The 26,952-nt window shown below is 38.8% G+C and overlaps 1 protein-coding gene across 5 annotated transcripts in view; it reads right to left on the bottom strand.

Moving 5' to 3' along the window:
- ADAMTSL3 (ADAMTS like 3) overlaps positions 1-26,952 on the bottom strand; it is a 237,862-nt gene that overhangs the window by 59,507 nt on the left and 151,403 nt on the right. For all 5 annotated transcript variants that reach the window (XM_067555726.1, XM_067555728.1, XM_067555724.1 and 2 more), the window contains 6 exons: positions 19,918-19,992; positions 11,164-11,321; positions 10,505-10,616; positions 6,963-7,101; positions 4,942-4,992; positions 338-542 (listed from right to left, as the gene is read on the bottom strand). In XM_067555726.1, coding sequence (XP_067411827.1) covers positions 338-542; positions 4,942-4,992; positions 6,963-7,101; positions 10,505-10,616; positions 11,164-11,321; positions 19,918-19,992 — 740 coding nt within the window. The remainder of the gene's footprint in view (positions 1-337; positions 543-4,941; positions 4,993-6,962; positions 7,102-10,504; positions 10,617-11,163; positions 11,322-19,917; positions 19,993-26,952) is intronic.

The raw sequence follows: 26,952 nt of genomic DNA on the forward strand, positions 1-26,952 counted from the left end.
TTTTGGCAAATTATCTGCAGTGGAGGATTACATCTATCAAAAAGTGGAAGACAAAAGTCCTGATTTTTAAAACAGCCTCGCACACTCTGATTTTGTAGCTATAATTTTGCCTTCACATAAGGATGAAAGCGCAGTTCTATGGGCACAAATAACTATGCATGCATTGTATCCCACAGAGATCTCTTACATCATGCATTGTAGGCCAAATCAGGTAGATGAATACCTACTGCTAAAGTGCTACAAAATGTGCATACAATTATTTTTGCCTACAATTGTATGACTGCACAAAATTAGATACTGCCTTTCAAAATTAGGTACAAATAATTTTTCAATTTACCTGAGACCATTCCATAGCTACCCACTTAGGACAATCAAACAGATTACAGGTTTGCATGACCTTGGGCTTGGGGGCATACATGCATTTCCATTCCTCTACTTGTAGTATCTCTCCATGTATAGTCTCCTCTACACAAACAAAGCTCCTCCTCTGAATTCCACCTCCACAGGAAACAGAACATGCAGTCCAAGGATTATGTTCCCAGCTAGGGGGAAAAAAAAAACCAAAAACCAAATACATTAAAAATAATGCCATCTTTTATTCCTTTGGTATCTATAAAACATAGCAAAATATTGATCCCATTAAGATGAATGGAAATTTTACCACTGACTTCAGAAGGGAGTAGAATCAGATCTATTTTCTGATATTTGTACAAAAATGTATGTAGAATCAGAAACCTATTGTTTCAGGCTTCCTTTCTACTATGTGCCAAAATGAACACACAAATAAATGAACTAAAGATCCCAGTAAGTTTCCTGCAGTGTTTGGAATGACCTGATTCTCTTCTATACATTTTGAGGTGTTAAAGCAGGAATACGATGCATTCGATTATTTGAATGTTGCCTACAAACCGTCTATTATCAATCAACATAATGAAGTGGGTTCCACAGTTAGGCTACTACTTTACATGGCTACATGTCATTTTTCTCTATTATTATTTGGTTAGCACCAGCAGTGTGCTTGAAGCTGTCTAGTACCCCAAAATAAAGACAATCCCTGCTCTGAAAAGCTTACAGCTCAAGAGATAAACATACTGAAGATCGAACCTGCTGTTACATCTGAGGTGGGGATAACAGTAAAGTTAAAAACGTTAATTGACTTCATCTCTAGCTCTAAACCCAAAATACACATTTAGGCATCTACTCTTTCACAAAAGACAGTAAATAAATATTGAAGACAAACTCAAGGATCTTCCTGACTTAAGTGTATCATCCATGATTACAGACCACAAGGTTTGTCCTTTGGGCTTGTCCTTTGGTTCTCACACAGCCCCATGCAATCCCTCATTGCCCCACCCACCTGCTCCCATAAACAAACCTGGAGAAATAGTTGGGCCTTGCAACTGATTTTAAAGTTCATCACATATTTGGTTTTGGCAAATCAAGGCAGGAAGGAAGTAAGAATATTTTACTATAGCTAGTCTAAAACCTTTAAATATTACAATTGCAGTGGTTCAGAACAGAACTATGAAAAAAAATTACATCATTTATGAATGATAGAATCACTAAGGACAGCAATATCCCATTTAAATCAATTCATCAAGAGTAACATAGGTTTTGTAAAGGAAGTCATAATATCAGAGTAGATGGAGCAGAAAAGCCTATAAATCAAAGGCAGACATCAGTAAGTACTGCCTACTGCCTATGATAGAGAAGGTAAGTCAAGAACACTTCCTATTTTAAATAATTAATTAAACTGTCTACAAGAAACATATCAATCATGTTCAAACACTATAGCACAGAGTGAATTTTAAACATACAAAAACCTCCTTTGAACTTTAAATGTAGGGTATATGCTAAAAAGCAAACAACACATAGCTGACTGACTAAATACTCATTTCATATTACCAGAGAAAAAGGCATTTAAAAAGTCACAGTTATACTTTTCACTATTTTACCTAAACAAATGACCAGTGTTAAAATCAACTCATTTTCTTTGAAAATATCAGGAACTAAAGAGCAATTAGCTATTCAGTGAGTTAGTAGCTCCTGGAGTCCTATGTGTAAGGCTGACTGTACTAGATGTAATACTACTCTTAAAAGTGTTTATAGCATAAAGTTTTATAGTTGTTTTTCTTTATCTCATCAGTTTCGAACACACTCCAGTTCCCATATTCCCTTAAGCATTTTCAAGATGGAGTGAGGTCCAGAGCTACTGAGGGAGGTGGGGGAAATGTCGTAGGCAGGCAGTCAAGGAGACGCTTTCCAGAACCCGCAACTGTCAAGGGATCCTTAACAATCCAACAAGTCTGAGATATATGGAGGTGTTCCAAAAACCTTAAAAGAAAATTTTTATCCTGGGAAATTTTTCTGTTTATTTCAAAGATCTCCATCTGTAGAAATATTTCAGTAGGACGTTTACAGCTCCAGCCGCAGCAGAACTCTTTCAAGATCCTGCGGTGTGTACCGTGACTTTCCCACAACTTCCTTATTTGAATGAGAAAATGGTGGTGAATGCCACAGGATTGCAAAGCAACCCTGCACATGGCCTTTGTGTTACATGGGAGGTGACTGCTGCTCAAGAAGAGGGAGTCAGTAAAGCTTTGTTGAAGACCATCTAAAGCACTTTGTTTTATGCCTGCTATGTGTGAACAACCCTGCTCAGCACTTGAACAGGTAAAAAGCTGAATTAATGTATAGTATCTGCAAAAATTTTACAGGCAATAAGCACAGAGTGTACATATGCTACAAATGCTGAACAGTGTTTCTCTCCTGACTGGGCAGATTCACCAGCTGGTGCAAAAATGTGCAAAGTGGCCAGGTGTTTCCACTACTGCCCTCCTCTAGTTCTGTTAGGGAAGGACAGCTTTATTCTCTTTAAGAGAATGGCTCTTTAAGAGCCCTCCCAGTGAAGAATAGATCAGCAATACATTGACTCAGCCTGCCTTAGTCAATACCACCAACTTTTGGGTGTGTGCTGGCTGACTGCTGGTCTCTGAGTGGATCGGGGGGTCGTGACTGCCTTAAACCAGCAAAACCAACACAGCCCTCAGCGAGCATTCATGCATGGGGATCAGTCAGTATCTGTGGGAACAGACCTGGAGTGATGTGAGCCCTTATCTGCAGTTCTTAATGCTTGAAATGAGAGCAGTTGCCCATGACTTCACTCTTGTTATAATCTCTTTCACCATAGACAGTGCTGTATAGACTCTACAGGCACAGAAGGGAAATTAAATCTTAACTCCAACTGGTTTCCTGACTGAGCCACTAAGAACACGAAGCACTGATGTAACGAAATTGTGTTGAGGTCAACACAGAGAAACCTGCAGAGTGTGGCAGCAGAAGAAAAAGAGGAAAGGGGGAAAAAAGGAGCAAGATAGTTGCAAAACTCCAGTACTAAGCCATAGGAGAAATATCTCCACCTATCTTATAGACTCATAGACTTTAAGGTCAGAAAGGACCCATTATGATCATCTAGTCTGACCTCCTGCACAACACAGGCTATAGAACCTCACCCATTCACTCCTATAATAGACCCTTAACCTATGACTGAGTTACTGAAGTCCCAAATCATGGTTTAAAGACTTCAAGGTATATAGAATCCATCAGAGAATCCCCAACAAGTGACCCATGCCCCATGCTGCAGAGGAAGGCAAAAAAAACACAAGGGCCTCTGCCAATCTGCCTTGGGGGAAAATTTCTTCCTGACCCCAAATATGGCAATCAGCTAAACCCTGAGCATGTGGGCAAGACTCACCCGTCAGACACCTGGAAAGAATTATTTGCAGTAAATCACAACCCACTCCATCTAACATCCCATCACAGGCCATTGGGCATATTTACTTCTAGTAGACAAAGATCAGTTAATTGACAAATAGGCTGTCCCATCGTACCACCCCCTCCATAAACTTATCAAGCTCAGTCTTGAAGCCAGCTAGATTTTTTGCTGCCACTGGTCCCCTCAAAACAAAAAACAAAAAAAACCCCATCAGAGAGCAGCATATTCTCAAATGTGTAAGTTGTCAAGTCAATGGAACTATGACAATTTACGCCAGTTAATGGAATCCAAGGAGTTCCAATAGGTCAAGTGACTCTGTGAGTTCACTCTTTTCCCACCATATCTCTATTTATTTAGAAAAATATATTTTTAATTTTAGTTTTTCATTAAACAATTAGTCAGATCCTGAGATGGTATAAATCTGCGTACTTCCATTGACTACACTAATTTAAACCAGCTGCAGATCTGGCCCAGTGTTTCTAAATTGAAGTCCCTAACTCCTTTATAAAAGAACATCTACAACTTTTCACAGTAGCCCTAAATTCATTTTCTATGACTGTCTCAGGTGAAAAATTACTCTCAAACTACTTAGGTAATGAAGAAGTTCAGAAAATCACATATCTGCAAAGTACTAAAGCAGTGTGTGTATGAACAAACAGCATGTAGGAATAAACAACAAAAAGAACAAAAGAGCAATATCTTTTAAAAAGCAAAGAATACATTCCCAGTGTGCCACATTACATGAATAGTTACATCAAATAAATACATTTTTGTTCATCAAACCAAAACATATCTTCACAGAAAAGAATGAATAAATAAATGCATTTTAGAGGAAATTTTGACAGACTGTTACTTCTGCACTAAGAGGTTATGAACTTATCAGTTTTTTACTGTAGTAATAGAGGGCCCAAGCACTTACAAATGCCAAAATCTTTATCTGGGAATAGTCCATTCAAGTCACTCACATGCAAAGAGTACTTGCAGGATTAAGCCCAAGATTTGCTCTCTTCTATATAACTTCGAAGATTAACTACTATGAGAGTATGCAAAGACAGTAGATAATGTCCTAAGCTATGCAGTGATTTGAGTCTTTGTATTTGAATATTAATTTCCCAGTGGAAATCTCATCCTAATGCTGACCTACATGTTATAGTTCCCATACATACCGAGGAAGTGGCTGGAAGTGATCATAGGGCATGATTTCTTTAAATCCATCACTGTCAATAAAATAAATATTGCATCATTATTTCTCATATCTTAGATGTTATTTGCTCTACATGTTATGCACAATCATGTTTAAAAGTGAACAAATCCCATCGTGTGATCAGGAAATGTGAAACCAATTACAGGATCTTCCTGTGGAACAAGATGACCCATTTATGTACCCATCATTTCTGAAGACGCTAGAAACACTCAGTCTATAAACTCCTTAATTCATTCCACAAAAATGGAAAAGGCTATTTCTCCTCAGAAGGAAACGAATGATCACTAAACAGTTCTAGGTAATCCTTTTATGTGTGACTCCTCCCAGGCTGTGCCACTTCCCCAGGAATGCACAGAATGCACAGTCATTTCTTAACAAAGAAATGGAGACCACAGAGAAATCTGTAATGAAGGAATCTGTGGAAAGTGCATGCAGCTGAAAAAATGTATGATAAGGATTTAATCTACAGAGGTGCTGAGCACTTCCTGGAAGGTGCTCAGCACCCTCAACTGCTGCTTACTTGAATTACAGAAGTTGCTCAGCACCTAGCAGGAGTAGGCTCCGAGGTTAAGGGAAGGTATAATCCTCAGGTCTGCAAGGAGAAGTGAAATATGACATTATTTCCTCTCATCCCCTGGTCTGCCTTTGCAGGGTAAATATGTATGGCAAGAGCTCATAATTGCTACTTCTCTACCTGTCATGCTCCCACTCCACGGCTTTTCCAGATAAACTGTATTAAAGTCTTGCCAATTTGTTTACCAACTGGCCTTTTAGAAAAGAACTTTTAAACTCTGTGCATCTATACTTAGTAGAGATCACCATCAATTATTATGTTTAACATAGATTAAAGGAAATGGACAGTTTAGCTATAGGAAATGAAATCCACTGAGAGTATTTCCTCTTCTTCTTGTATATAACTCTAGTCAAGCCAGATGGCATATTAATGTAAGGTTCTGGGACTTGACACTGTGAAGTTATTTTAAGATACTTCAGCACAGCCAGGAAACCTTACCAGACTATCCAAAAGTAAGTTAGTTTTAAATAGCTCTGTGCAATTCAATACAGTTTATGTGTACTGTAGCCTTTATAATTTGGCAATAATATTCAGTGGAATTTGCACCACAAGTACCTTTACTTTGAATTGATTTTTTATGACTATCTTTTAACTTTAAAAAATTCCCCAAAAACTTTAATTCTGATGTGAGCAACTGTAGAGTGAAAATGGTGAGTGAAATTTTTATGGCAGACTGATGGATAAACCATGTGCAAGAACCTTATGCTGAATGAGGAATGGAGCTATTACCTGCCATTAATGAGAAATCCCAAATAACATATGGTAATATCAATACATCCAAAAGCAAACATGCAGTCCCTCATATTCACATAACCACACAAAATGTATGCGCTGGTGCCATAGGGTATATCTCCACCGCAATCAGGAGGCACAAGTGCAACCTGTGTAGACATATCCAAGCTAGCTTTGATTACGGTAGCTTGTTAAAAATTGTAATGTAGCTGCAGTGGCCCGGGCTAGCCAGGTGAGTGCAATTTCACCTGGTACTCTAGGGACATACTTGGGTGGCTAACCCACACTGCTGTCTGGGCCACAGCAGCCATGCTGCCATATTTGGTGAGCTAGTTCAATCGAAGCTAGCTTGGGCACTCCTACATGTGCTGTATGATGGTGGGGTAGACATATCCATAGCGCTCTCCAAGAAACCTGCAGCAGAGGCAGGCCACGAACAAGAACAAATAGACTATTAAAGCCATCTCTACATAGTACATTTTCATTGTATTGTCCAAGATTGAGGAGGTGCCACAAGCCTCTTAGCGTTGGTGCCAACTGCCAGACTTCTTTAATCTCATGAACAACTAAGATTAAGCCGTCCTGAAGATGAAAGTGTGTCAAAAGCCAAACAAGTATGGTTACTTGCGCTTTAGTAACTAAAAATACCATCCCACTTACATACTTGTCATACAAACCTAGAAGGACAAGGATCCATGTTGCATTCCTTTAGCTTGGGCTTTGGTTTCTTATTTTCTGGATAGTAGTTACAGTAGTGATCAGGAACAACTCGCTTCAAGCGAATATCCACACATTCAGCGGAGTTGAGCTGATAACCTAACACAGGAGCAAAAAAGGAACATGCTAATGCTTGTGATGAAGGGAGATAAATTTCAAATGGCTTTCTTTCCTCAAATACTGAACTGTACATCCAGTTAATTTGAAGTGATTTTTTAGATTTTTTTTTTAAATAAGGAAATGCTGCACTCAGACATACAGTGCAGATCTTCACCTGCTATAAACCAGCAACTGAAATCAAGGAAGCTGTATTGATTAATACCAGCTCAGAGTTTGAAGAAACTCAAAATAACAAATTCTTAACAGATGCAGTTATACACCTACTGGCACACCTCACCTGTCACTTTCACTGTGCACAACCGGATGGCCCCACTGTACGTCCACATTTATAAAGCCCACACAGACGTGTTTACTGAGTGCACAACTGAAAGGTGTATTATGTGGTCATGGGTGGTAAAAAAACCAACTTAAAACAGAAAGACAGAAGAACTGAAGACGAAGTCCAAAGACATTGCTGAAGATGAAGTCCAAAGACATTGTTAAGTTAAACTATAAAAAACCAAGAAATATTTTCAAGAACATTCCTAACTAAAGAGCCAAGAAAAGAAAACCTGTAACTACTTGGTGCAAATATCTGTGTAAAAGGACTGGTTAACAGAGAAGATCTGAGTTTAATAAACTACTAAGTTCCTTTCTTGGCTAAGGGAAAAAATAGGCTTATTCACAGGAATTGTCTTTAACTTAACTGAGGAGGCAAGAAGGATGGTATGTGTGTGGGGGGGGAAAGGATGAAACCACAAGAATGAAAATCCAAATGGAGTCAATAAATTAACAGCATAACTGAATGTCTACTGGAAATGCTAAAATATCATAAATCAGTAGCTTCACTTGTGTGTCTCTTGGCTGATCCAAAGTATCATCTTGCATGAGAGTGATAACCATAAAGAAAAACTAAGCAGTTCCGGCACCTTAAGCATGCATGCCCCGGTTCTTGTGAGCACCCAGAGACCCAGAAGAATTACCAGTTGCAAATAAAATTAATTTAAGTTTTTAAAACTTTCCTGTGTGTTTATGTTTGACTGTATTTTATGGGCCACCCTCAGACACACCTCCCCTCTCTGCACTTCCGAGCTCCTCCCTCACCCATACAGAAATTACAGAACTGAATGTGGAGTTATCCAGCTAGAAATGATATACTGATGATGCAGCTGATTCTACTTTTTTTGTTGTGTGGAACTTTTTCTATCTGAAATGTCTGAGTCATTTTAGTGCTGGTGAAATAGCTCAGACAGACTCTGGAGACCCAATCTACTGTAAAATAACAGGTTCAACAAGTTTCCCGCAGTGATATACAGTCCTCAGCACTGCTTTTATCAGGGGCCAGTGTGTAGCTTAGTCTTTCAGCTCAATTATTTACTGGCCTTTCTCTCAGGACTGCCCACAAGAACACCAAGCTCTGTTGATAAAGATGTTGATTTCCTAATATGGACATCCATCTACAAGGAATTGCACTGAAGCCACCATCTAATTTCAAAGAGAATAAACAGCCATCAGATGGTAATAATTTTCAAGACAGCACTGTCTTAGATTGGATTTGAGCCATCAGCCTAGAAGGTAAGGTATCCATTGAACTATCCAGTCTTTGCAATGCTCACAATACAAATTATTATACTTTACATTTCTTCCCCTGTGAGGAACATATGGGAAAAACAGTTAGGCTTGCAATTCTACTTCTTTGATGATACCATCACCCAGGATTACCATTCACATTTCCAATGAGAGACATGCCTCAGAGAGCCAAAAATCTTCAAAAATAGAGGAGTTTCCTCCATGACTCTGGCTAGAGCCACAGGACCTAGGAATATTAATCATGAGTGGATGTTATTTCCATTTTTCCGGTGGGGAAACTGAGGCACAAAGCGATGTTGTGACTGGTCTGAGACAGTTGGGAAGAGAACATGGATCCCAGACTCTTCACTTGTATTTTAAGTGCTTGACAATGTTCTCTTATTTTTTAAAAAAAACAAACAAACACATGAGCCATTCTTGGAAAAATAGCATTTTAATAGGTCCTTCAACAGTGGGGTAATTATTTAGACTGTTTCACTTTTTTTAGTCTACATGAATAATACTAGTGTATTCCTTAAGAGAATGAGGAAGGTAGCATTATTATCAGATTCCCTCTGGAGAATTTCCCTCTCTCAGATGAATCTGCACCGATGAAAAGAAGGTATAGGCGGTAATCATTTCCTATGCCAACTGTTTCCCCAACCACCATCTCAGTATAAAGTGAAGATAAGACATCACAAGTGCAGGGCTGGGCAGGAGGGGTGTGTGGTGGAATTGAGCTGCATTATCCTAATCCCCTGGTTGTGTAAACTCTGCAGTTTAAACCAGCAGTGGAAGTTGGAGTATGCTCTCTGCTACACTGACTTCCACCAGGACCAATCAGCTGGGGTTTGGAGTGCTACAGAGGACTCACTGCAGCTACCGCTGTCTACCACATCCGTGCGTAGTGGAGAATCAGGGGCGAAGCAAATAAAATTGTAGTCAAGTGAGTAAGCTTTAAAAGTGGATCTTAAACACTGTGCCATTTCTTTTGTGTCATTCCAATCACTTATTCTCTTTCCTCTTTCCCCACTTTTCATTGTCTATGATACTCCACATGGCTCAACTAGGAACTATGATGTTATCTTGCACCTGCCCCTTCCTTCCTCCATACACATTTTTCAGGTTGCTAAATATTAGAAATGTCACCTTCTAAACACTTCACATATCTGTAAGTTTCATACTTTTGATACAGCAAAATCCTGCCCATGTGCTTATGACCTTACCTCTATTTCTGCAAAATTGAGTATGCTAGTTTTTCAAATATCCTCTCTTTGGCCACTTCACTTGGTCTAATACTGCACCAAGTCTACAATATTTGCCTCGTTGTTCACTACCTCATCTCTCTTTTCTTCCTCCACTGACTTGCCTATCTATTAGCACTTCTCTAACATTCTCACTCTTTTAAATCTATATCCAGAAATGCCTCTTCCTTCCCTTCTATCTCTTAATAATCTCTATCTTCCCATTTGATCTCTTTGTTCAACTTCTCTTTGTGCAATCTTCATATTTCAATCCATTCTTTCTCACTTCCAGCCTCAATGGAACTTTCCTTTTTTAATTTTTCCGAATCTCTTTCTCGTAAGATAATTTATTGCCTGTACAATGACATTCAATAATATGTAAAACAATAAAATACAACTAATAAAGTTTTTATTATCTTAACTGCAGATATTACCTATTACTTTGTTACTTATTTATCTGAGGAAGAACCAATGTAAAAAGCAGCATAGACTCATTTAACTGATTTAAAAAACAACACTCTATGAAAGTTATAAATCAGCCATTCATAATTCACATTTGCAAACACTCCTGAGCCACAGCCATTACTTACCTCCTCCACATGTCACAGTACACGGGAAGAAGTCTGTCTGTCTCCACTGATGACTTATGGGTTGATAGAAAAAGAACTGAACCACACTGTCTTTTGGGGCAGTATACCTGGTCTAAAGAGATTTCCATTACAACATATTTGTATGCTGTATGTCAATATTCATGACATTTCACAACGTAACTCATATGTAATAATACTGCAGAGAACTATATGGCATTAGGCAGAAAACCACACAGAAAGCCGGAGCAACACAAACAGAAGTTTCTAATAATCAAACATTTGTATGTTGCCTTTTTCAAATTATTCTCCTGTAATTATATAATGGTGCTGAGAATGATAATTTTTCATCCCTAACTGGCAAAGTCCCTGGATGTGCCCTGCTGCTTTACGTCACTATAAGCTAAAGTTTCAAATATCCGTAGCAGATATATGGATCTAGAACTAGAACTGAGCACTGAGCATACATGTTGTAGAAATTTACTAATCCACAATGTTTTATACCTCAGATATCGTGTGCTCATCTAATTCATCTTATCTGATGATAAGACATGGATCGAATTTACAGTGTTTATCCTTTACTTTTCATCCCAATATACTTCAAATATACTTCAAATATATTGGCAGACATATCTTACAGCATGCATAAACACATATCATACCTTGATAATGAAATCTGCTCCCAGAGGCCCCTGAATCTTTATAGTTTCTCTATCTGAACTCTTCTGAAATTCAACAGTTGTGTTTTCTATGACAAATATTCCAGGGACATTAAAGCTGTGTTCTCCCTGGTCTCCCTGCAGTGTCTTTGACTCAATAACTAACAAAGAAAACATATAATTAATTACGTTCAACAGAGTATTTTTTATTTTCAAGTAAGTCAGACAGTGATTTGAACAAATAATGAGTTGTAAGATGTAAGCAGGATGTGTGCACAGGAAAACTGCATGAACAGAGAACCCTATCAGCTTTGTATTGTCGGATGATATATACATTCATGAAGTAGTTCTCTCAGCACTCTTTGAACGCAATAATTATCTGCCTGATCACACTATTTTTTATACAGGATATAAGGAGAAGTACTGTTAATACTATTTCACTCAAATCAATTGCCTCAGTATTATGTATCAAGCTATAGATTCAGTATGACAAACTGCAGGTGTTGATACACACATTTAGAAAGTGGGCAGTGCACTCCATATGAAGAAAAGATCACCTATGCTTTTATGCCACCCATGTCAATCAGTGACCCCATTCAGTCCCCCAGATAGCTTGTATTCTTTTACTTCTTCAAGTTCCCACTATCACTGGACAAACACCTCAATATACTAATCCTTCTAAACATCTGGGAGCCATAACATAATTCGGAATATTTACTGTAACAATATTTACTGTAATTTAACAAAGAGTTAGGTGAGAAGGTCTGTAATCGCAGCACTGCATAAGGGATGTCATATTCCTGGAATAGGTGATGATGAAAACCTTTCTACTGCTATTTTGCATTCCTTGGAAACAGAAAAAGTCAGTAGGCTACAATTTCCAAAAGAGAGAAAAAAATTAGTATGGGGTAACCTCCCACATATCAATTGTCCTATGTTGTCCAAAACTGGATGAAAAAGTTATTAAGGAAGGTGAACTTCTGGGCACTCCATAACATGATATGTGTCCAATGCTTAAAGCAATGCTGAATGCATGTGTTGGAATGAGCAGGTGGTTACACTCTCATTGAAGGGGTGTTTCAGAGTAAGGCATGTCTACATAAGATTTTGTACTGTATAACTATGTCGGTTGTGGGAGTGATTTGTAATGAAATTGTTATACCAGAACATCCCCTAGCATCAATCCAGTATTAAGGTGCCTTAAATCAGTAAAGTTTATTCCTCTTCCCATATAGGAATAGCTATACTATATAAGCATCTTTATACCAATATAACTGTGTCTACACTAGGGGAAATTGTATTGCCTTAGCTAGAAGATTACAGTTAAAGCAGTACAACTTTTGTATGAAGAGAAGCCCCAAGAGATCAGACTAGAGAAATTAAGGAATCTCAGTTGTTACTCCCCACTATCTTCTTTAAAATGACTTTGGATTAATCACCCCTCATTTTTTTCTGTCCAAACTGCCAAGTTCTCTCCATCACCCCCAACATTTTAAAGGATAAAAGTAATTATTTTGCAACATAGAAATTTGTGTTTTTTTCAAGAAATATACATAGAATAATTAATGTTGGTAAAATACATTTGTGCCATATTTTTGTCGATTTGATGGAGTGCCTATTTCCTTTCCTTAGTGACCTAAGTTTACTGGTGAAAGTAAGCCTTTAACCAGGCTAGAAGGGTCCTATCAAAAGCTTCCCTTCAGTTCAGTCATAACAGAGGAAAAGAACTAGTCATAGGAAAGGACAAATTGGTGGGCAATGAATATTATAAGGGGAAAAAAAGGCAATTGTTTAATGATGAGTAACTGAATGTATATAATTTACTCCTCAGCATTCAACCGACAGAAAAATTAGTTAGAGCATCAGCAGCAAAGGGACTATAGATCAGTGTAGCTGATCTATATAGCTGAGCTATGTAGCTGATATATATAATCTCTGACACTGTTTGGATTCTGTAGCGTGTCTCCCATAATGCCTTGTGAATGTGCTATTAGAAGCCCAAGACAGAATCTTACAAATTATCTTGGAGAAAGGGAATTTGGAAGAGTCAACTGTGAAATCTGGATAAGGTACAGTGTGTCAAGTTCATCTGTGGTCCACTGAAAGCAGTGGAGTTAGAACAGGGAAGAATTTGGTTCTCTACATCTAGACAGCAAAAATAAACACATTTGCTTAAGGGATATAATTAATTTGTTAGATTTCTTTAAAAAGAATTGATCTAATTTAAATAACTTTTTGATCCCTTCTAAGCCTTATGAGATAATAGAATTTGCCCTTTTGGAGTCTTGGTGGACATGCACAAAAAAGCTTCAAGATTTACTTTGAAATAGATGTGAAATTCTATTTATTCTGGTGGTTAGCAGATGTGTCTTCTATGATAAAAATTAATTCTTTAAAATAATAATGTTTAAAGGCCTTTTGGTGATAGGAGCCTATACCCTTCAAGAAGAGATGCATTTTATATGGTGCAGTAAATACACTAACTCGTCCCAATCTGGAGCCTTGGATTAAAATCCTGAATAAATCCCAAGAGGAAATGTGTGTGGAGAAATTAACTTACTTCTTAATTTACATAGTTAAAATAAAACATCCTATGATTCATAGCCATTTTCAGATTCTGTTACAGAATGACCTGGGAATGCAGTGGTGTCTAGGTTAGGAATGAAGTATATAGAAAGAGCTGTGTAAGGAGTATTTTTATTAAGAGACTGCCTATAGCATAACTGCTTCATAGAAATTCATACAAGCCACACAAAAATGTCAAAAAGAGTGGTGGATAATAAAAAAGATAGTTTACATACTTATGTTCTAGAGGGATTAAAAGATACCTTGTTAAGGCACCTTAAAATATTGCCAGATCCAAGGATTTTATTTAAAGTTTTCTTCAATATGGATATAGACAGAGTCTGAATCTGCTCCCACTGAAGTGGTTTTAGTTTTGCCATTTACTTCAAAAGGAACAGGAGCAGGCCCTTAATTCCTAATCCCATTACTAAAATTAGATCCCAGGGTGCTAAATTACTCTCAGAGACTGTACAGGAGCAAGGAAAGTTGAAGTTATGCTAAATGTAGCCTTAAAATACAGGGTTATAATAAATTAGATTTTAAAAGATTAGTTTAAAATACTGACAATTTTACAATTTTGATGGCTATCTAGGCACAAGGTAGAATAGTGTTACCATTTGGTACAATAAATTCTGTGCTATATCATACAATAAAACTTTTTATCACTGGTCTTATTATACTCATATTATTTAAAGAGTTACTATTTTGCTCATACTTTCTCTAATCATATGACCAACCTTGTCTCAGAGGAATTTCCTGCAGAAGCCACGCTTCTAAAACCAAGCTATGAATTGATCAATAGGCTAGCTGTAAATTTCATCTTAGTTTTGTATGGCAGTGATGCTCTTGGACTGCTAACACAAAAGAATGACCTAGATCATAAATAAAAGTAAGGAAAATTATTACTGGACACTCTTTTTCATGTAAGTGATGCATTCCTGGAGCAGCATCTGTCGTTTTCTGAAATCTTTTTAGACTCAGAAGTAGCTTGTAGCATCCCTAACCAAAAAAAAAAAAAAAAGAAAAGAAGAGAGAGACATACAGTTGTCACTTTAGAAGAAGCAGCCATTTTCTTGAACAACTACAGGGGTAAAACTGTAAAAAACAAACAAACAAACAAACAAAAACAAAAAAACCCACCTATATAAAATCTGTATTAATCAAACCAGTGCCCAACAAATGCTTTCTAAACAATGTCTTCTATTCTTCTAATGGATAGAACAATGAGAGGATCCTGAACATGCTTTGAGAGAAATTTCAGTAAAAGGAACTCCTCCAAAAGATAATTCCAGCATGGTCATGGGTTGAAAATCTAGCATGGCGCCAAATATAATTCGTTGAGAGCATCAAAAAGCAATCAGAAATCAAAGTGGCCCATTTTTGAAGCAATTACAACCAGGAACAGATAAGAAATAACCAGAGAGATGAACACATATTTTATAGTACTTTAACTCTTATTTTAGTTTCTCTCTCATGTCTTTTCCCTTCTATTATTTTTAGTTGAGTATTTTTTCCTACAATTTCATGAAAAGACTTTGTGTGCCACAGACTTCGGAGATACTGGCACATTTTGAGGTTCACTTCTTCTAAGAAAAAGACAAAAACTATTTATGGACAGCAGATAATTTTACTTCTTAGCCAACTTCAGTGCCCCTTTTTATTTTTCAGGAACAGAGTACATGGCTACAATAGAGAAATTCATAAAGGGAAATTGCTGAGTACTTGCAACTCCAGACCTAGTCAAGGGGAACTGTGGGTGTGTTTAGAACCTCTCAGGATTTAACCCTGTAAGAGCATGAAGCAAGACACCTGAGTATTAGAGAAGGGTGCACGAGATTTGAAGGTTAATCCATCCAGGGAGCTGAGCCAAACCAATATGTTAACATTTCCAGTCTCTAAGCTTTTCTTAATAAAGTAATTAAACACAATTTACTAAAAAGATCAAACTGAGAATACTGGCTAGGAACTGACAATCTGAAAATACAGTGGGTCAAATTCATCCCTGGTGCAATGCCAGCAAATGTAATTAAAGTCTACAGAGCTACACCAGGGAGGAATTTAATGTGTTTAACAATTTGTAAGATACAGCTGTGCAGAGACAGTCTGTATTTCAGGGGGAGGTCTCTGTTGAACTTAGAACCAGCTACTCAGATTTTCCAAGGAAATGTGTCACATAGTGCGATGAAGAACTGTTCCACAGCACAATAGATAACCTTTGCTGCAGTATATTCTCACTCAGCCTAAGCCACTGCCTGTCATCATAAGCTTCCCATACAGAGCAAAATCAAACAACTGACATGTAATTTTATAAAGTTACTTCTGAAAATATGTAGGTAATTCTCTGAGGGTTGGATTTCTTTTTTCTTTTTTTCCAGGCTACCATCTCAGCATCTGGAAATATGTACAAATAACCTTCCGGGGGCTTCAGCAAATGGCTCTCTGAAAAAAAAATATTTAGAATAACCCTACATTTACCACTCACATCTAGAGAGTTGTGTGTATGTACATAAAGTTACTACTCACATAGACCTGGACTATGAACCCCTTATTCCTATTGGAGAGCAGTTACCTGCACAAGTGCTCCCACTGATTTCAATGCAGTAAGTAACTGCTCATTGAGAAAGGAGTTCACAGCCTGACTCACAGATAATGGTAGGAAAAGAGTTTGCCAAACACTCACTCAGAACTCAAAAGAACTCCAAGCCCTGTGCTCCTGCAGAAGTGGGAAGCTATACCTCCAGAGATCACTCCCCCAGCCCTGACACACGAAAGCCTTTCGGGGGGCTCTGGGGTGCTGGAGTGTTCCAAATTTGCAGAGTCAGAAGGGATGGGGGGACCCAGCGGGGCTCCTCCAGATTCTCTCCCTGACAAACCCTTGAGGAAAGCAGACCAAGTTTGTGCAGCCTCAGGCTAAGGCTGAGTTAACCTGTTCCGGTGCCTTAAAGGGTATCAACTGTGCTAAGGACTGAGGGCTATACTGTCTTATGCTATTTTCCCTTTCACAGGGTAGAACCTCTCTTTTCAGAGGGGAATTCATGGGGCTAGCTGTGGTTGAAAGATCCACTGGAAAAACGGATCCCTATGCTTCCAGAGGCAGCATTGTAGTGACTTGGGACATTCATGAGGAAACCCTGTGTGGATCTCCCATCATCTGCAGAGATATAGAGGGAATATGTGGGTTCAACGAGGGGAAATCCCAAGGTGATGGTTGTCCCATTCCCAATGTAAGAATGTGCAGAAAATGCTACATGTTAAATTCATGGAGTTTCCTCTCCCCTGCATAGGTTATTCTCATGTAGGGGAAAATGGGCCCCTGAAATAAAAGCAACTATTCTTTTCCAATTATAAACTGCATACTTTTTCTAATATTGGCCAAGAACAAAAACAGTATTTGTCTGTATGGCTAAATACTTAATAGCTCAACTAATGCAAGTAGCATCGACTAAAGTAGAAATCCACATAAGGGGGAAAAATACAGCCTCTTTCAGTTTCTCCTAGTTAAACTCACTCTCCTAAAGTTCATGAACTCAGTTATCTAGCATTAGCCACTTGTAAAAATATTAGCTTCTGGTTTTCCTGTTTCTTCTGCAGGGGGATTATTTTCAGAGGACTCACTGTCTTTCTTTTGATTCTAAAGCTCTTAAAACAACTATTAGAAAACTCATAATTTATTCCAAAACAAAACAAAACTCTTTGTTTCATAAATCAATTAGGTGCAAAGAGAAAATGTTGTTGCCTGTTGCATTATTCACAAACCCAGGCACTTAAGGGCGAGGTAATGAGAACTGTTAAGTTCTCTGGGACAGAGACTAGGGTTTCTTATGTGTTAGTAACAAGACTAGCATAATGGAGCCCCCTCCTGATTACTTAGTAATACGTCATACATCTTAAACTGTCCATAAAATGAACAAATTTTTTTTTCTTTCCAACATGCTTAGATACTGACAGAAAACCAATTTTGTGGAGCTCTCTTTTGTTTATAATTTACTACCTGCTACATGACAGACCAAACTTTGATCTATGAATCACCATGACAGCTGCATTTCTTTGGGACAATGCAGATCATAAAGACCAGGATGAAACGTGTGAAAGATGAGACAAAGCATTCTCTGTCAAGGAGATCTGTAGAACTATCTTCAGTGGAAATCAGGCAAATCCAAAGTCTGATCATTTGATCATCTTAATGAAATGCTGCAAAATTCAAAACCCCCTTTCTCCCAAACCTCTCACAATTCTCTTTCTCCTCCCCTGCAAAAAATGTACCCCAAACAGAGTTCTGTCTCCATAAAGGGAGAAGTACCAAGACTCCATGAAGTCCACTAGAAACATGGCTCCTGCTACTGATTTTACATAGAAGGCACTCAGATACACCGACACGCGTGGCAGTATGAAACTCTAAGATGGGGAGAGAGAGAGAATATCTACCCTAAAACTAGCCAACAAAGGCTTTTTTTTAACAGCTTCTTTAACAGCCAGAACGGTGTCTGGTGTTTTAAAAAAGTCTTCCTAAAATTCTGCCCCTAGATATGCCAACACACTCCAACTGAAGTCAATGGAGTTACATGAGAATAACAGAGTAGCATATGGCCCTGTCATTAAGTGACCTTTACAACATCAACACTCTACAGTCAGGGGTTACATTAATGTTCTCAGCTGTAAATTTAAACCTAATATCATTCAATTTCTTCTTCTTAATGAAATCATGATGACATTGTCTTAGAACAAATGCACAATACACTGAGCAACTTTCAATCACATATTAATTTAAGGCAAAGTATGTGTCATTCTTGCTATTTACACTTCTCAGAGCAATAGAAGTCCTTTTTATTATCATGATTCAGACTAATAACCCTAAAATATTTTAATTTCACTAATAAAATATTGTTTGAAATATCAGATTAAAAAGTGTATTTCATGGCCTGTGCGGATGTTCATATTCTCCATTTAAATAAAGTATATATGGAAAAACTGCTCATAAATAAGGAAATTAATTCTGAGCATTAACCACAAATTTGGAAATAAATGCTTCACAAAGGCACCAAATACATTAGGAAAGGTGAGAAAAATAAATAAAGATTTTACACAGCTAACAAATAACTAGAGAAGAAGTGCCACCCACCTGCATAAACTGATGGAGGAACTTGTTGAGGCCGGTGGTGAAAGAGGGACAGTCTCAGCAGCAAGGGAGGGAGACGCTCACCAAGGGACAAAAGGTAGTTCCTTTCCCTGGGAGTCTCTGGCACACACTGGCCAGCATTTCCCATTTCCCAGGATTTAACCCAGCACAGGGGCCATGTGGAGCCTCCTTTGGCTTTGTTCCAGCCAAGGCTTTTTGCAGGTTACTTCGTTTTGTTTGCATTCTTTAACTTTGCTCAGACTTTGTTTTTTCATTTATTTATTTATTTTGCTGCGTAGCAGTTTTAGGGGTTCATTTCTGTGGGACTATTCAGACATTCAGGGTTAAGCATGTGCATAAGTGCTTTGCTGACTCAAAGGCAGAGTGCTCCACACCTTTTGCATGATCAATCCCTCAGATCCCCACAGTCAGTCATTTTTTGGCCTCTATGCAGAGACTGCCAAGAGAGGTACCTATTAATCCCAGTTGTAAGAATGGTAGGTTTTGTAATACATATCCACGGGGAACTAAACTGAGACCACATTACTCATTTCACATAGGCCAGTGAACAGCAGAGGGTACCCATTTTGGGTCACTATCAGCCTTTGCTGGATTTGAACTGTTGACTTGGGCTCTACCATTGACTGCATTACCAGTCTTCTTTCTCTCAAAGATTTGTAAGTAGTGCCTATCACTGGTGTATATAAGTGTTGTTGATCTAAAACCCATTCAGTCCCCCACTGACCATAGTTTTGGTGGAAATTTTTCCGAGTCTTATGAACAGTGTACTTTATTTGAAATATTCTACACAAGAATTCTTGTACAGTTCAGCATCATAAAGAATCCATAACTACACATACATTCATACCATTGTGATTTTTAAACAGGCTTTTTTGAAAACAAGCCAAATTCAATGTAATGTTGTTGATCTGTAAGAACAGTTTGGGTTGAAAATTAAAAATGGGAAGAGGAATCAAGGCTTTGATCTTGTCCAAACGCCTGAAGTTTGGATGCACTCAGATAAAAGGTTCTGGTTTTATTCCGTGTCTATTAATAATACATAAAACTGCTCATACCAAGATGCGCTGGTCCTTTCAGTGTAAGTCGCACACTGCGGCTCCCATGAGGTACAGCAATCACAGTTTCTTCCCCTAGGAATATTAAGAAACTGTTTTAGAAATGATCTTGCACAAGGGAATTATCATATCGTGTAACTAGACTGAAAACTGTCAAATGTGTCTCAGGAAATATTTAACAGGTTCCACAATTTTTCTATTAAGAATGATCATATGTTATTTTATTAAGTATTAAGTCTATTTGCTAAACTATGCAGCTATTAAGACCTACATGTGGACTTGTAAATCTTTCTTGCTATTGGTAAATTATTTTCTATTAACGAAAACAACTAAAATATCAGTAGTACATTAGTAGCATATTTATACTTTGTTGTCCTAGTTTTATTTCCTAATCATTGTACAGACTTAAGGGATCTGCTAAGTAATGTTTCCCCTTGCAACCGGTGTCACCCCCCACCACAGCTGTTCAGTTTCATTTTGCCCACATCTCATTTCCTAGAGCAGGGTCACAACTTTAATAAGTGGCAGGATTTACAGGAAATAAATCATCCACATAACACTAACCCTTAACCAATTACAGACCAGTTAAGAGCAAATTATAACAAGGTCTGCTTGTAAATTACAATGTAAGATCATTCCTTCCAGGAACAGTCCCAAGTTAAAACTATAAACTAAACCAGCCCCAAACAGGACAATCCAACAAAAAAAGGTTTTGCTTGCCTGAAATATCCCTTAACAATAATCATACTTAACACATATACAGCTATTTTTATCTGTAGATCTCGGAGTGCTTTACAAAGTTGGGTGGATATTATTGCCTCTATTTCATAGATGGGCAACCTGTGACTTACACAGGATTCAATGGCAAGTCAATGGAGAAACTTACAGGCCTCTGATTCTGGATACAGGGCTATCTCCACTCCATCATGTGCCGCACTCTCAGAAGGGGGTGGATTCAACATGCAAATGAGATCAGCCTTGTCCTGAGTTGTAAATTCCTATAGGTTTTGGAAGCAGATGATGCCACAGAGACCTGACAGCCTCTTGACTCTGCCCCTTCCCACATTCATCATGTCCCAACCCAAAAATCATAAAGCCACAAACCCACTTCTGCACACATCAGCCACATTGGCCAATATCTACATAGGGATCCTCTTTGCAGGCATATCCCACACAGGTTAATCTGTCCTTTAGATTATCTACAGTAACAACCAAATCCTATTAGATTGCCCTGAAGTAGGTTACTACATCAGAAGTGCATGAAGAAATGTAGTGGGACAGATGAAAGATAAAACTAATCCAACTTTCATTTAATTTAACAGGAACTTTGCCATTTGATTCAATGTAAACAGCATCAGGCCCTCAGAAAGCTAAAAATAATGTAGCAGAGACTGAAGGAATGGTAAAAATCAGATAAGGTTTCCTAGCCCACTGTCTTCCCATTGAGAGTCTGAAAAAAAAACAACCCCAAAATACTTTTCTTTCTTTTCACCGGCAGTGCAAAAGAAGAACAAATCCTGCAAAGTAATCACAAAACCACAAACATAATGTAGGAAAAACACATTTTACATTTCTCCCAGCAAACCACCCTTGTATTGCCAAATACCCATAGGAACAGTAAAGTCTCATATTCAATCACTTGATTCTTTAGATATGTCTATCCTTATGCTATGTGTTAGTTTAGGTGGATTTCACTATAGTGGGTTCAAGAAAATATTGGTAACTTATTAACTGAAATTTAGTGATACCTTGCTCCCAAAATATTCATACAGTATTTTGAGAATATTTGGTGTATAATTTTTAACTAAAAATAGTTGAAAATTTTTTTCTTTCCATGCTAAAGCAGGCCTTTTTACAGTAGATTCTAAATTATCAGCTTCTGGTTTACCTTTCCTTAGCATAAGTATTAAATGCTGCCAAATGTTCAGGATACTTCAAGCAAACACTGCAATTCTTTTCTTCTGAAATAAACACCTTCTTACATTACAGTTTTTATATTTCCAATCTCTAGGAAGGTCATTTAAATATAACAAAATATTTTGAACATAATGAAATATGATCTTTATTAATTTCATATTTAGATATTCCATCAGCTAAGGAGCCCTGGAAAACACATTAACTACTCAACCACTTAATATCTCTTTGCTTCTTGGTTTTTCATCAGCTGAATTCCAATAACCAAAAGGTAATGAACAAGTATATCTTTAAGTGCAATGAAATTACTGCTGAATTTAGGACTAGGCATTACAATAATACAAATAATAAATAAATTATAAGTGCCCTCCTGCATTAGAGACAAAACAGGTTTCTGGGGGCCTGTCTGAACCCACTTAATCAATGGCTCTATCCCTCCTTATAAGCCAAATAGATCATGGTTAGGGCAAACAGCCTCTCGTACGGGCTTCTTCCTGGAAAGCACTGAACACCCTGAGCCATTGGTTTTAGTGTGACTTTGAGGGCATTTCACAGACTGGGCCCAAAGTGACAAATGTGTAGGGTTGTGTGGGAGGGGTGATTGTAACACTGGCCTTTTAAGATGGACAAAGGCCAGTCACAGGGTGACACTGGCCCTAAGAAGGAAGAGGCCAGTGCACTTGTGACTGGTCAACTGATCCAAACTGGGGCTTAAAAGAAGGCCTGTGGGCCCTAGAAAGGAGGCTACCTGGTTAGTGGATGACCTAGCAAGTGACAGCCTGAGTGAACCAGGAAGGGGAAGGTCAGAGGTGCCTGAGAACCAAAGGAGAGAGAAGCAGCAAGGAAGAGCTGCCAGGAGTTACTTGGGAGGGAGCTGAGTTTGGAAGCAGAGCTTATAACTGAGCTGCCGGTGAGGAGCATGGAGGAAGCTGTTGGTAAAAACTGTCCAAAGCTGGGGAGCCTTGAGGGAGGTAGGCTTGGGCAGTGGCCCCAGGGTAAAGGGGAAGATCCAGGTTGGTCAAGAAGCCAACCCTGGAAGCAAGAGGGTTGTTGCAGGAGGGTGGATTCCCGGAGCCAGGGTGTGAATCCCAGGCAGGGAGGTCTGGGGGAATGGCACAATGCGGGATGGGGAGGCCTGAAGACGTGCGCGAAGGGCAGCAGGAAGTTGGTCAATCTCAGTCAGGGAGGCCTAGAGAGGGGGGCCCTGGATCAGGAGTCCAAGGAACTGGGAGCAAGCGTTGCTACTGATGCTAGGGCAGGTGCCTTGCTGGTGATGTCTCTGGAGAGATGAACAGGGAAAACACTGTGAAGGTTTCTTTACTGTGGCTACTAGAAGTTGGTTTTACTACAAGGTTTGGGGGAAGTACTGCCCTTGTGTACGTGAATAAATTATGCCCAGAGGTGGACTTTGTATCACACACAAAGAAACAATGTTCCTTTGCACAGGCCGTGGAAAGGGGAAACTGAGACAGGCACACTTGTCATGCCGCAGCCTGCTCCAAGCGAGGTCACCCTATGACAGCGGCATTCTGCTGTTTTCCCCCACCTCGCTACTCTGTGCAACTAGTCCTGAAAGCTCCCATTTCAGATTCCTTCAGCAGAACCACTGGCATATTCCACACTCACTGCAATGTTCCCTGGGATAGCCCCAAGGTCTGGAGGGGGTGTTAAGTTTGCTATTTGGTAAGGCTGGCACCACAACAGGATTTTGCTTGCCTCATGGGAGACAAAGTGGGCATACACAGCAATGTGTCTGGACCAGACCAGCCACTACTATTGCTCAGAACAATATTTCCAGCTGCTACAGAACTACTGAGGAGTTTGACAATGGGACACTCACAGAGGCAATAATGAGCTGAGACGGCATTCAGAAACACAGGCAATCACTCTTACCAGTAACAGAGACATATTTCAGGATAAGCAGCAAGGACAATCAATACTTCTGTGGTGAATGAAAAGAAAGACCATGATGCTGATCCTCCATTGCTTCCCTGAGCTACACATGGCTATCATTGGGCCAAATGTAATGCTTGAATGCACAAACAGGGCTGCTTTTCCTGGTGTTGGAAGCCTTCCTACAGTAGTGGTTGCCCTGTATCCAGCCAACAATGAATTAATCAGGGAAGGCCCCCTAGAAATGGGCAATTCATAATTGGTTTCCCAATTCATATTATGATCATGGACAATAATGCTGGCAAGGCACCGTGGTGCAGGCGTCTGGACTTCAATTGTAAGCTCTTTAGGTCCAGGACCATCTTTCGTGTTCTGGCTTGATACAGCACGTAGCACAATGGAGCCCTGGTTCATGACTAGGGCTCCTAGGCACTACAGTAATATTATTAATAATGGTGGGGATGAGAGGAAATGGAAAGAGGACGGCACAGAGCTAGCATAGCTAGCTCAGTACCAGCTGAGGACTCCCCATGCTGGAGGAATCCTTGGTTACCCTCTGCCTTTAGGAGAGCTTTATATCAGTGCAAAGAGGACTTAGCATGAGCCAGGATCTGGCCCCAAATCTAAAGATTTAAAGGTCTCTGGTTTTCACTAGAAAATAATACTCTAAATGCTTATTGGAACACGAGCCTTGTATTTCCAAAGTGGTGCACAGCAGCTTTTAAGTGGCACAATTCCCATTAAATCAATGGGACTTGGACTGTTAAAAGCATACAAACGCCTATAAAAATTTAAGAGGAAGCAGCTACTCCAGGTTCTGTACTTAGAGATTCCAAAACCATTTTTATACTATTTCTGTATCTTTGAAGGTTAATTGTTAACTTTTATCTATAGCTGAAAATCAAATGAGCCAAAAATCATAACACTGCCATGCAAAAAAGCTGGAGAGAAAAGCCTGGCATTAGGGCAGTACCGTTCCCATTGAAAACCAAGGCACACATGACAAGCATCTTGTGTCTCTCTCCCGATGCTGCTTATTTTACAGACTCCTGGTTTTTTAAAGTCGTCATTATTCTGCATCTTGCTGGGTTGGAGTAATATTCCACCTAGCTCAAGGACTGGTCACTATCCTCTGTCAAATATCTCAAACACACACAACATTCAGATGCACTTAATACATTTGGCACTTACTTTTCAGCATATTGGATCACTTCAATTTTAGATGATCCTATAGGAATTTGGACATTGGATTTCAGAGAGAGAACCCCAGTGAGGGTAAAATCATTCCCAGATTCCTGGGACTGAAAATGGGGGAGCCACATTCCTGAGCCCCCTCAAAGCCCCATTCTCCTTAGAACTGCTGTTATATTTGCACAGCCAGCTACAGAAAGCTGAAATTATTGTAGTTTTAGGCTACTTATTAGGGTACATACTTTGAGTCAAACATCCAGGTAAAGACCCAAATGATTCTCATGCTACCCTTGGACAGTAACTAGACAGTTGAATAGTTGCTGAAATTATTAAAAGTCACTTGCAAATATAAGTGAAAACCTAAAATACATCTTTATCTTCATCAGCTTCTCAATATATGTGATGGAACAAGGTAGACTCTCTCCTGTCTAATTATAAAGCAGACTTACAAAAGGCTCCTAGAACGTTCAGGCTTTCCTGGAATGCTTTTCAAAGGGAGTTGCATGAAACACTCTTACTACAAACTTCAAGACTGGGGCACAGAGAGGACAGCATGATACAATGTAGTAAAGCTGCTCAATTTAAGTTGGTCCTGTTCAGTAGAGTTAAAAGTTAAGTACATTCTGAGTGGAAAAGTGAACTCACTAAAGGCTTGTCTACAGGGGAAGTTAGCATTGTAAATTTAAAGCACAATAGCTATACTGCACTAACTCCCTATGTGGACATGCTTATTCCACACTAAAAATGATTTTATGGTTATGCCATTTTGCCTAATCCACTTTAAAATGCATTAAGCTAAACTGCAAAAAGGCTCTCTTAGTGCAGAATAAAAGAGTGTCAACACGGGGACTTCGTGAGGAGTAGATATTGGACTTTAAAATCACAACCTAACTTTTTTGCACTAACTAACAAGCCTTAATATTGAAACATTCATGGCAAATTTTATAAAATAAAAAGGATAATGAATCATTAGGAAGCAATAGCTGAGACCATTGCTGTATCATTGAACACAATGAAATATCAGCTGCTGCCACTTATGCTAAGCTAATGTCTGATCTCCAAGCAGAATCCCCAGAGATGTCCAAGAAAAGGGGATGGGGTAAAATTAGATAAATGACAGGATCACACCAACATTTAGGACTACTGTTATATTTGCACAGCCTGCTGCATAAAGCTAAAGTCATTGTAGTTTTAGGATACTTGTTAGGGTACAGACTTTGAGTCAAACACCCAGGCAAAGACCCAGATGATTTTCATGCTACCCTTGTACAATGACTAGACAGCGGAATAGTTGCTGAAATTATTAAAAATATTTTCCTATAAAGGACACTAGATAAATGAGATTCCATAATTCCTGTGAACTCCTGAATGGAAGCACTAATGTCATTGGCAATGACTCCACACCAAGTAAGGCATGAATCATGAGCAAAACTGGAACTGGCTGTCTATTGTGTATGGGAGAATATTGACTACTTCTGCAATCTCTCCTGTTGTACATCTGTATAGTCTATTACATTTATATAGCATTTTACAATAATTAGGTAACTATTAATCCCATTTTACACAGATAGGTAAACTAAGGCACAGAGCGGTTAAGATACTTCTCCAAGTTACACGGCAAATCACTGGTAGAGACAGGAAAAAAACCCAGTGTCTTGACTCTAAATACTACGAACACATTACCTCTCAACAACAGGTACATATGCATGAGCAATTGGAAGATTAAGTGGTTTGGCTAAGCACACTGCAAACAAAATTTGAGAGAAACAAATATCAAAGGTTTATTTCTTCTATCATTGCTTATCAGAACCTGATAAATTTAACAAATGAAAACGCGTGTGGTTTTTTTTACTAGACTCTATCTTGTTTGTTTAGGGGGGGGGTCTTATTTAAATAGCTGGACAATATGAATATTAAGCATCTTATTGCAACGCACATCCATAGAACCCTGCAAATCGGTGGCTATCCGCTTTATCTCCACAGATATCTGCATCTGCAGACCATTTTTGTAGATCGCAGATTGGATGCAGATACAAA

The sequence above is a fragment of the Emydura macquarii genome, unplaced genomic scaffold, assembly GCF_026122565.2.
Source record: "Emydura macquarii macquarii isolate MOO-44397 ecotype Brisbane River unplaced genomic scaffold, CSIRO-AGI_Emac_v2 contig_1644, whole genome shotgun sequence".
Lineage (NCBI taxonomy): Eukaryota > Metazoa > Chordata > Testudines > Chelidae > Emydura > Emydura macquarii.